The sequence below is a fragment of the Labrus bergylta genome, chromosome 21 (genome assembly GCF_963930695.1).
Source record: "Labrus bergylta chromosome 21, fLabBer1.1, whole genome shotgun sequence".
In the NCBI taxonomy this organism is placed as follows: Eukaryota; Metazoa; Chordata; class Actinopteri; order Labriformes; family Labridae; genus Labrus; species Labrus bergylta.
The window spans coordinates 2,629,325-2,640,662 of NC_089215.1; the positions used below are offsets into that span (position 1 = coordinate 2,629,325).

The 11,338-nt window shown below is 40.2% G+C and overlaps 1 protein-coding gene across 2 annotated transcripts; it reads right to left on the reverse strand.

The window, feature by feature from the left end:
- Window positions 1-142: 142 nt before the first annotated feature.
- calcoco2 (calcium binding and coiled-coil domain 2) lies at window positions 143-9,928 on the reverse strand. 2 transcript variants are annotated; one of them, XM_065949594.1, is made up of 15 exons: window positions 9,792-9,928; window positions 9,164-9,329; window positions 8,507-8,609; window positions 7,986-8,146; window positions 7,305-7,430; window positions 7,075-7,200; window positions 6,878-6,994; window positions 5,678-5,787; window positions 5,518-5,587; window positions 3,917-4,063; window positions 3,648-3,836; window positions 3,122-3,238; window positions 2,854-3,034; window positions 2,547-2,572; window positions 143-1,886 (listed from the first exon to the last, which is right to left on the reverse strand). In XM_065949594.1, the coding sequence occupies exons 2-15, from the start codon at window positions 9,326-9,328 to the stop codon at window positions 1,722-1,724; spliced, it is 1,803 nt and encodes a 600-aa protein (XP_065805666.1). In that variant the 5' UTR covers window position 9,329; window positions 9,792-9,928; the 3' UTR covers window positions 143-1,721. The 2 variants fall into 2 exon arrangements, with proteins under 2 accessions (XP_065805666.1, XP_065805665.1); XM_065949593.1 differs by having other exon boundaries at window positions 143-1,889.
- Window positions 9,929-11,338: the final 1,410 nt, after the last annotated feature.

The window sequence follows — 11,338 nt, forward strand, 5'->3', positions numbered from 1 at the left end:
AATGACAGATTTTCAAGTGAATTGTTAGTTGACAATTTTCATTTTTAACATAATCAATGAATCATGTTGCGGTTATATACACTGTAAAATCAACAGAAACTTTAGGTGAATTAACTTGGCATGATTTAGTTACTTCATAATCTTTTTTTTTTTTTTTTTAAGGTTTATTTTTGGGCTTTTTATGCCTTTTATTTGAGAGATAGGACAGTATTCAGAAATCAGAGAGAGAGAGTGGGGAATGACATGCGGGAAATTAGCAACAGGTCAGATTTGAACCCGGGTCGCCCGCTTTGAGGACTGCAGCTTCCACACATGGGGCTCGCACATTAACTATTACACTACCGGCATCCCAATTATTCCCATAATTGATTCACATCTACAATACAGACATCAACTCCCAGAAACCATCGCTACTTTCAGACATATTGAAAGTCTTGTCTCTTGTTGTTTTGATTGAAAGACTCACAGCAGCCTCGTTTACACACTGAGAGGCTGAGGAAAAAGTCAGCCACAGGTCAGATTTGGACCCGCTTTGAGGACTGCAGCCTACATACATGGGGCGGGCACACTAATCAGTCGACCCTTATTCGTAATCTTTGTGCGAAATCAGGCAGTAAACGAAGCATTCGGGTAAATAAACTCGGCTTTAAACATCCCAATGTTTACTCCAAATAAGATGTTTACATAAAAGGTCATTACTCGGTTAAATCAAATCTTATCTGATATCTTAAAATCCTTTTCACATACCGATAAGAGCTGTTTATCTCCAAAAGAATACCAAGGGTTTCACAAATCATGCTTCCCTCACCTCACTAGTTAATATAAACTTTAAATTAAAGGCTGTCAGGGGTTAAACCTCAACATTTACTTCCTGCCTTCTTTCTGTATTAATATGTCAATAACCGGAGGTGTGTTACGCTGGATCACATCAGAACCTTTTTTTAAATACCGACTGAAATGCGTCCAGAATTTATCCTCCCCGACAGCTGACAATTAGCGTCTGCTCAGATTCATTATCTTGTTTATTATCTCAGCGAGGCATGAGCCTGGAGGGGGGATCATGTGTTCAGAGCTCTGTGTATCCGCCCGCTTGTGTTACACCGTCAGCCTGTTTTTGTGCATCAAGGGTGTGGGGTGAAGTGAGGTTGTCATGTCACCAGGTTTGAAAAATCAAACAATATCGATACCTGTTTCAATACCACGGTTTCAATAATTACCAAAAAAGGGTTAGAGCAACCCTAGCACAGTGTGCGGGAGTTTACCTTTTAAATTTTTGATGGACACACTGCTCTCCTACACACCTATTTTTTTCTATTTTGCTTATGAAGGAAGGAAAACATTTAAAAAAGGCCAAATAAAGCCACCCTGGTAATGTGGCGGTCTGCTCGAAACCCGTCTGATACAAATCCACTTTGAGATACAATTGAGTTCAACGACCAAAATAAACGAGGACATCGTGTTCGCTGTGATGGATTACATAACTCGGGGCGGTTTCAGGTCTCTGCCAGCTGATTCTTCGTGCACACGGGACACAGAATGGACTCTTAATGATTGTTTAAGGTAAAAAAAACAAAACTTTACACTTAACTTCAGTATGCTTTGGAAAATGTTCATAATGAGTCGTGTGTAAAACAGAGATATGAGTACGGCTTGTAAGACATTATTTTCCTTCAGACGTGTACACTATGTGACCTTTTTTTGCGACCCGGTGTGGTTTTTTCTCACAGCTCGTGTCCGTAGACGTGATCCTCGAACACCGCCTGCTCCATGGTGTCGCAGATCATCGTGCAGAACGGGCAAACTCTGTGACTCTGCTCGTGTTGCTCCAGTTCCTCGGGGGTTATTCCAGGGAAGCTCTCCTGGCAGTGACGACACACCAGCGACGGCTGCTAACAGAAAACAGAAATAGAAACGGAACTTTAGGAGAGGTAACAGAATGAGGAGGGGATTATGTTTAAAGTCCACATAGAAAATAAACTGTAAACAGACGAGTCACTTCTCAGGCTGGAGTGTGAGGAACGGAGTGCAACCACCTTCATAAACTTTGTCCCAGTGTCAGAATAAATATTTTGTTTAGGTTTTAAAAACTTAAAGGTCACATCTCCTCCTCCTCTTCTTCAGTGTAAATAAGTCTCAGAGCTCCTCAAAACATGTGTGTGAAGTTTCTTGTTCTAAATCCACTCTGATCCTGTATTTGATCATGTCTATAAACCCCTCTATTTCAGCCCTGCTCAGAACAGGCTGTTTCTGTACCTTTAAATATGTAAATGAGCTGTGTCTGACCACGCCCCCTCTCTGGAAGAGCTTGGGTGTACTCGGGCTTTCTCGCTCCATGTCCTATTGTTTACGGTGAGAAGTCAGACTCAGAGGGCAGAACAAACACCTAGCTGTGGGAGTGTCACCCACCTGGGGGAGGGGCTACTGCCCTTTGTGATGTCATGAAGGGAAAATCTCCAAACGGCCTGTTTGAGCACACATTTTCTAAAAAGTGTTGCACATTACTGTGCTAACTATGATGAAATAATGAGAGAAATGATTCGACTCACCTCATCCTCTGGGTTTGCAATGCTCGCTGCAAAAAAAGAGATATTTGGTTAACGTTAAATATCAACAAATAAAAACATGTTTTGTTTGTATGTTTCAGGACTAGAGCTCCTGATATTGTACATTTTGTATTGTACATACTCCTTCCAGTATCACATCAGGGAGGTCGTTCCAAAGTCGAGAAGCCCCCGACAGCAAAAGTCACCTTTAGATTTGAGGCTCGACTTTGGAACAACCAGAAGGATGCGTCCTGTGAGGATCTATTAATCCTGGCTCCATGGCTTCTCTGTTTCAGAGCCCGTGTCTTACCTATGGTCTCGTACTGATGCTCCTCCTGTTCAGGTGTCTCCAGCTCCTCCCATTCAGGTGTGGCTGCAGCAGTGCCGGGTGGGAAGCTGGCTTCAGGCTGGGCTTGAGGTGGTTTGACGTGGGGAGAAGCTTGGAGCTCAGTGTTAAGTCTGCGCAGACCCTCGATGTCTCTCATGAGACTCTAAAATAAACGATTAACAGTTGAACTTGAGATTTGACAAAAAGCACTATTTTTTAAAGTTTTCTAATTACATTTTTCTAAATGTACCTGGTTTTCTCTGGCCAGCTCTTCTTTCTCTTGTGTCTCCAGCTTGATAATGTCGTCCTTCTCTTCAATAATGCAGTCTTTCTCTAAGATCAGTTCGTGTGCGTCGTTGAACTTCAGCTGGAAAACAATGCAGGGATGAAAGCCACACACAACCTGACTTACACACTAACTAATAGGAGGAGGGTTTTTCTGTTCTGTTTTAATGTTGGCTGCAGACTATTGACTTAAATATCATTGCAATAAGGTTTACTTTATAGGAGATAGGGCTGTGCAGTTAATCCTGTTTTCATCAATATTGTGAGCACTTAACAAACAGAAAAAGTAGTGCATTAAATAAGAAAAAATATTCAATGTATTCATTGCACTTCACATTAAACCATCTCATTGACTGTTACATTCTTGTATCCTGTAGGCCCTAATTGAAAGCTCAGATCCTGGGTTAAAAAGGCAAAAAGAGCTCAGGATGATGAGCAGAAAAACCTTTCCATACACCTAACAGAGGTGGAGATTTATTCTGATACTTTACCTCCAGTTTGCTGGTCATCCGTTGAGCCTCTTCATAAATACTGGACACCTTCCTCAGCTGCTCCCTGACGTCCTGCAGCTCTCCCTCCAGAATCTGCGCCTTCCTCTTTGCGGTTCTTGCCTCTTCCCTCTCAGCCGCTAACTTCCCCTGAGTGTCATGAAGCTTTCCGCCAAGCGCCTGAATCTCCCCCTAAGAGAGGACATTCAGCATTAAGCACAAAGGAAAGAAATCATTTAAAGATAATCTCTTGAATCAAAGTAAATCAGTACCCTCAGGTCGTCATCGGGATAGCTCTGCAGCTTCTCCATCTGTGACAGTCTCCTAGTTAACTCCTGGTTTTCTCTCTTCAGGTCGTCCGTGTTACATGCAACGGTTTGCAGCCTCTCCTTCTCTTTCTCACTGGTCTGAAGGTCCACCTGCAGAAGGTAACAAACACATTATAAGTACAGAGTTTTGATCTGGATCTGAACAATCTTCACCTGACCTTACCAGGAGTACTTAGTAGGAATGCAACAGTCAGTGTGTCATAAGTCTTTAAAATGGCATTTTATTGGGGTGGTGATAGCTTAATTGTTAGTGCATGCGCCCAATGTACGGAGGCTTTAGTCTAGGTTTGAATCCGACCTTGTCTCCTTTACCGCATGTCATTCCCCACTCTCTCTCTCCCGGATTTCTGACTCTATCCACTGTCCTACCTCTAAAGAAAGGCATAAAAGCCCCAAAATAAAACTTAAAAAATCTATATATATATTCATATTTTAGCAGAAAAACAGCGATAACACGTTTTTTCTTTAACAGGTGTTCTTTATATGCCTGCTGTAAATGCCGTACTGAGGTTGTCGTCCTGATATAATGAGGGATCTCGTTCCAGATTTTAGTGTAGGAATGAAAGAAAGAACGACCTCTGACCCCAGGGCTTTGTAAGCAGGTACTGGGATTGTGTTCGATCTTAGAACTAGAGCACTAAGTGGAGACAAGTTTTCTGTCATGTATCTGAAAGTAAAACTTAATGGCATGAATGTTTGTATAATTCATGGTGTTACAGCGAGACAGTACAGTGATGAGTGTGAGTCTCTATTAGTCAGTCTTTTAGGGTGTCACATACCATTTTTGGATGGAGACATAGAAAATGACCCCCCCCCCCACCCACTCATATGCTCCTTCTTAGCGTCCTGGTCTCATGATAACATGTGCGCCAGCTTATGAAGTCTTTTGAAGATTTGGTTTGAACCTTAAGAAACTTTTTTGTCTGTAGGCTAAAAGCCTTCATGATTAATTTTGACTTAATCCCTCGGACACCATCCTGATGTGGATTAGACAAAAAAATATTCCAATACTCAATCATGCACTGTTTCCTCCAGTGTAAGAAACTTTTAATAGAAGCTGTGCGAGGAGACGATACAAACCCCGATAGTTTCATCTGTCTTGATCTGTTTCAGGAACACATCAGCTTGAGTATGAGTGTTAGAAGAAACATGTATTACTTTCACACTTGCAAGAAAACCCCTGAAAACTCCTGATATTTAAATTTCCTGTGTGATGAATATTTTACTCAGACTTCACCTGGAGTTTTTTTCCTGCCAGACCCCCTAGTATTGTTTTTAATCAAAGTCCGAGTGAGCTGATGTGAGAACGCAGCAGGATATAACCCGGAGAATTCACCTCGAGTCAGTGGGAGGGGGTTAACATCCTGTGACTGCTGCACGACCACAGACGGTATGCACCACTACCATCTCTGTTCAGTAATGAACCTCCTGCATTATGTTTTCTGTTCTCCTGTTAAACTACAAGTAGCGTTGCTAAAAAGGCAGATAGAGAAGTCAGGGAGAATTAAAAGTGTGCTCTATATATGCCCCGCCCCTAGATTCACCTGTAGGAGCTGGACGCTGTCTTTTATTTTCAACAGCTCTCGTTCTTGTTCTCTGACTTTGGAGTTGAGCCTAAAATTCACACAAAGAAAAAAACATCTGTTATTGTCCTGTGCGTTTTTTAAAAGATGAAATTAGATGTAAAAAGTACGACTAACTCACGTTGTAACCTCTAAACTTTGAGTGTCAACTTTTCCCCTCAGCTCCTCGCGCTCTGCTTTCAGCTGGTTGATCTTTGCCACGGCGCGGTCGTATTTCTCCTGAGCGTGTTTCTGAAAACAAATCAACAAATTGAACTCTCAGTGAGTAAACGAGTCTTTCAATTAAAAAAACAAACAAGAGATAAGACTTTCAATATGTCTTAGAGTAGCAAGGGTTTCTGGGAGTTGATGTCTGTATTATAGATATGAATCCAGTGTGGGAATAATCGGGGTGCTGGTAGCATAGTGGGTAGTGCAGGCGCAGAGTCCTTCAAGGGGGGCGGCCCTGCTCAAATCCGACCTGTGCCTCCTTTAATGCACCCACTCTCTCACTCTCCCTGACTTCTGACTCTAACCACTCTCCTATCTCTCAAACAAAGGCCCAAAAAGCTGCCCAAAAAAAGTGTGGGAATCATTTCCTGTCATGACTTAAATATAATGTTCCTTGCAAAACTGCCCTTTGCGCCGCCTCCTGTAGAACCAACAGCAGGGGCGAGATGACGTAATTGGTCGACCCTATACCTGGATCTCTATTGATTAGATAATATCGATAACATATCATCAAAAAAAAAATCCAAGAGCAGACGAGAAGAAGAAGAAACCCGAGTGACAGGAGAAGGTTTTAAACTGGAGAGGAAGAAACAATATAGCTGAGAGCAAACAAACATTTTGAGTAGAAACAGAGCAAATGTAAGCACAAGGTAGGGACTACTAACTGAATTTAAAAAAACATGCTTTTAAATAAAAAAATAACCTAGAGAAATACTGCCATAATTACGCAGACAGAAGACATGGTGCATGCAGCGATGGTCATTTAATTCAAACGAAAGAACGGTCTGTCAACCTCCTCGCTGACGGGCTAAAAATATCTGAAATAATGTAAGTACTGGACTCAAACACATGTAAAAGGAAGGTCTATGGGGCGTCATAGCCTAGTGGTTAGTGCGCCCTCAAAGCGGGCGGCCAAGGTTTGAATCCGACCTCTGGCTCCTCCCCCCATGTCATTCCCCACTCTCTCTCTCTCTGATTTCTGACTCTATCCACTGTCCTATCTCTCAATGAAGACATAATAATCCAAACAATAAACCATAAAAAAAGAAAGGTGTAGTTGTTTTTGAGCGTTAAATGTAGAAGTTTTACACACACCTTGATATGTTCTTACCTCTTTGTCGCTCGCTCCTCCGTCTCCACTCAAGCTGTCGCTGAGTTTTTTCAGCTGCATCTCCTCGAGCTGTTGATCCTGCTGCATCTGCTCTGTCAGCTGGTCGCCCATCTTCACCTGAGAGGAAACATCACAGCTAAGAGTTCTGCACTGAAGCAGAGTTCAGATTTCAGTAAAGTACAGTAAAATAAACAAACCATCAACTCTTCGTTTTCCTTCAGCTGTTGCCGTAAGCTGTTATTCAAGTCTTTATTCTGATTCATCATTTGATCCAGTTCTTTGACCAGCTGGCTCTTTTCTTTCTCGTCCGTTTCCTTCTGCTCCTGTAGAATCGAACCACACAGACAAGTCGAACATTAAACTTAGATAAACTGCCTTCTCTCTTTGCACGATAAGCTAATCTCGTTTACTGTCCCTTCGAGCAGACCTTCCATTTGGCGGCTTCTTGCTGCTCCTGCTTCAGAGCGGTTCTTAAGGTTTCATTTTCAGCCATTTTCTGATCCAGCTCTCTCTGCAGTTCAGCTTTCTCCCGTACGCTCTGATCGACCTGATCCTGAGTTAAAAAAAACACACATTAAGTCAATAAAAAGCTTTATTTACTTTGGCTTTCAGACTTCCATTTTAAACAGTTGTACCTTTAAATAAATAAAAAAAATCAGCAACCAGTGTCCTAAGTACAAGTTTAAAAACAGCATGAGGGGGCGCCTGATAGCCAAGCGGTTAAATCGTACACCCCGTGTACTGAGGCCAGAGTCCTCATCGCAGCGGTCGTGGATTTGAATCTGACCTCGGCCCTTTGCCTGCATGCCATCCCCCCTCTCTCTCTCCTCCCAAAATGTCCTGTCTCTCTTCAGCTGTCCTGTCTAATAAAGGCAACAATTTGCCAAAAAAACAAGAATAAAAAATCCCCAAAAAGCACGAGAATCAAGATGACTTCCACCATAGTCAGTTATTATCACTTCACAGCTTTATCAAACACACTGCTGCTGGTTTTTTCTCTAAATGATTTCATGAGACTTAGAAACACTCTTTTTAAAATTATTATGTGCAAATGACGACAAACAAATCAGTGCTTGGCAGAGATAAGCTGCAGGGAAACATTTGATACCTGTGTTGTTATAACCAGGAGGTCGTCTTCAGGAATGATCTCCAGGCTCATGTCCACCGGGTTTCTGAAACAGAACGGGGTGCTCGCTCCTCGCACTTGGCCGCTATTGTCCACGTAGCAGAACTGGTAAAACTCATTCTCATCTTTGGGCAGGTAGTAATCTAACAAGGCGGAAAAAAAACAAACAACAAATACAGCGCAGAAAGCAAAATCTTAATCTGAAAGCAGATTTTATGCAGGGAACAGTTTTTCACTTAAACTGTAATAAACAATATCTGGAAGTATCAGCTTAGGAAAGCAAAATGGTCGTCCATGATTAGACTGGTCCAGATATGAAAGCCCTGAGAGTCTATGTCAACAACACAGAGCCGGAGGATCAGCAGATCATGAAAACAAGCTGAAGAGTCGCTGCCTGGTATCATTTTTACACATCAGACTCTCTGAGTTTTTAGAAACTTGTGTGCACTACAAACATGACCACACGTCACCCTGCATACAAGTGAAACTCTATTTATTCTTACCCTTAAAAACAGCTTGCCTTGTCACGGACTGCTGGCCTTCAACGTCAACACATGGCTCCACCCACACGAAGGTATGATAGTCTTTTGTTGTGCTCCACCCAACCTGTAATTAAGCAATATCACATGAGAGGGAGTGACATCTTAGTCAGTATCAGTGCTGCTGTGATTCTGTTGTAGTGACAGAACTTTAAAAGAACAATTAAACAAGCAGTAAACTGTGGTAAAAAGTAAAAAATCAACAACAGGTTATTTTGTTAACTCCACCAACTCAACTAGTTCCACAATTTAACGCTAAGCAACCCAAACGTTCTATTCTACCACTCTTCATATCTATTGGTGTCCAAGGTTACCACAGAGCAGCTATTTTGTAGTATGGACATTTACTTGTAATTTATTTTATCATGAAGTTAGAGTCTGTTGTGTGATTCTCAGGGATGATTCTGATGAATAAATAAAAAACAACGTCAGATTTAAAAGTCACTTAAAAGTATTCAGACCTCCTGGCTGAGGAGGAGTGACACATAATGTGACACTCATGGAATGCCTCTTGTCCAATCAGATTGCTTGGTTGGAACTAATTGTTGTATATTAAAAAAAAAGAGGTTATTATAAAGTTAAAAGACTCTTGTTTCAAGGACAGGTTTTGTGTTACCATACCTTAAAAACGCCCACCCAGTCCCTGGAGTTGGGCTGGAAGGAGGCAGTGAGGTTGAAGCAGCAGGTGACGGAGGTTGAAGGTGGATACGTGTGCGGGATGTCCGTGAACACCACCTGGGAGAAGGTGTGCGCTGCGGAGTCAGCTGCCTCTGTGGAGCTCTCCATGCTGAGTAAACATATAGAGACTGATGAGAAAACAACATTTCACGAGTCTGACTGATGACAGCAGGTGCTACAAGCTGATCTGTGTCCTCACCAGAAACATAACCCGTGTATTAAAACGATTCACATTTCCTGTTTATGTTTTTGTTCCTGCGCAGTTACAATCTTAGTTTCACTTTATTTCTAAACCGCCACAAATCCATAATTAACTCCATTAAAACTTTCCTGAGTCAAAAAACCCCAATATGTTTTTAAATAAACGACACATTTACCCAAGAGATGACATAACATCTGATTTAATGAGAGTTTAAAGGGAAATAAAATAAAAACCGAAACTTAACAAGCCTAGACCGCACCCAAAGGTTATATAAGTTATTATTTGATACTTTTTTTTTTTTTTTAACTACAAACTGTGAATAATCTCTCAAAGTTAGTTAAAATGTTGGGATTAAGAAAACAAACTCACATGTTTGCTGTCACTTGACACAGCACCGAGATCTGCTGTCAACTCCTCTTGTCAGGCAAGGCGCTGTGCTGCATTCAGGTGCTCTTCGGATATTTGTATTGCCAAGCATAGAACTTCAACGTAGCACTTCCGGCTCGTAAAGTTCTCTATTTAGAATACACACAGATCTTTTGAGAGATAAAAAAAGGTTGTTATTCTAATGGAGGATGAAAATTGATATATATATATATTTTTTGCATTCATTTACTTTTATTTTATTGAAAAATATAACAACAACAAAACAAGCAACCCACATAAAAAAATAAAATAAAAAAAATAAATAAAAAACACACACACAAACCCGAAACAAAACAGACCAAAACAAAAAAGTGACATAAATGAATATATTTATAATAGCCTACCTTCATTATTTGGCCAAACAAAGTCAGTCAAAGCTCTGTTTTCAAGCTTTAGAGAAAAACACAATTATGCAGGTTTTCATTCCAGATAAGACCTTTGACTGTCCTGCTTTTGTTGTTTTATTTTCTATCATAAAGGTGGAAAAAAGTTATTTCTGAGAGAACTTAACTGTAAACATTTGCAGTAAACTATATGTTATATTCTCTTTTGAACTAAACCCTTTCATTAAAAATGTTTTCAAATTATATCTGTAGAAAAAACTAAGTTAATTTCCTAGGCATATTTGCGTTTGTTGACAAATTAAATTTAGAAGAAGTTTGCGTTTTATAATTTATAATTATTATATTATTATTTTAGTAAGGACACACAAATGGGCTGTACTCTACTAAGTTTCTCTCCATGCACTGCCAGGTTTTTTCAGACAACTCAGAGAATAATTTTGGTCGTGTGTGATAAATGTATATCTTAAAAAAAAAATAGCAGAGAATGGAGTCACTACTGCAGTGTAGACTAGACAAGCTCCGTCACTGTTTGTTTACATGTGCGCTCAAATCAAAGACACGCTGTCCTCTTTCTGATTTTCCGTAAACAGTCGAGCTGCATCATGGGAAATGTAGGTAATTTTGACCGAGTTGCAGCTTTTTTGTCCAGCATTGTGGTTTGATAACACAAGAGGGAGCCACACTCTTCACTACATTATATCCTCTGTTATTTAGTGTGCATTAGCCATGCTTGAAATCTCTGTTTATTTATCATTACAAAGTTTATTGTAAACAAAAAGAAGAATAAAAAATATTATATATTGTATTGCTGTCTGGAGTTGAACAATTCCTATTGAGAGTAAAGTGTATCTAAGAAACAACTAAAATATGATTTGTAGAATAATAGTGATATAATAACAATAGGAGAAACATCTGTGCAATATTTCAAACTCTAAAAACAGAAATGTCACATTACATAAAAGTGTAATAAAGCTTTTAATTTGATGGTATATCTTGGATCATGCCAATCATCATTTCTTAAATATATTGTTTTGTGTTTTTTTAACCTAAAACATGTCACATAATATGTGAGTTTTTACATTTTTCATGGTAGAAATGACATAAAATTTTATTTTTTAAATGACACAAAAATTTGAAAGCCTTTAT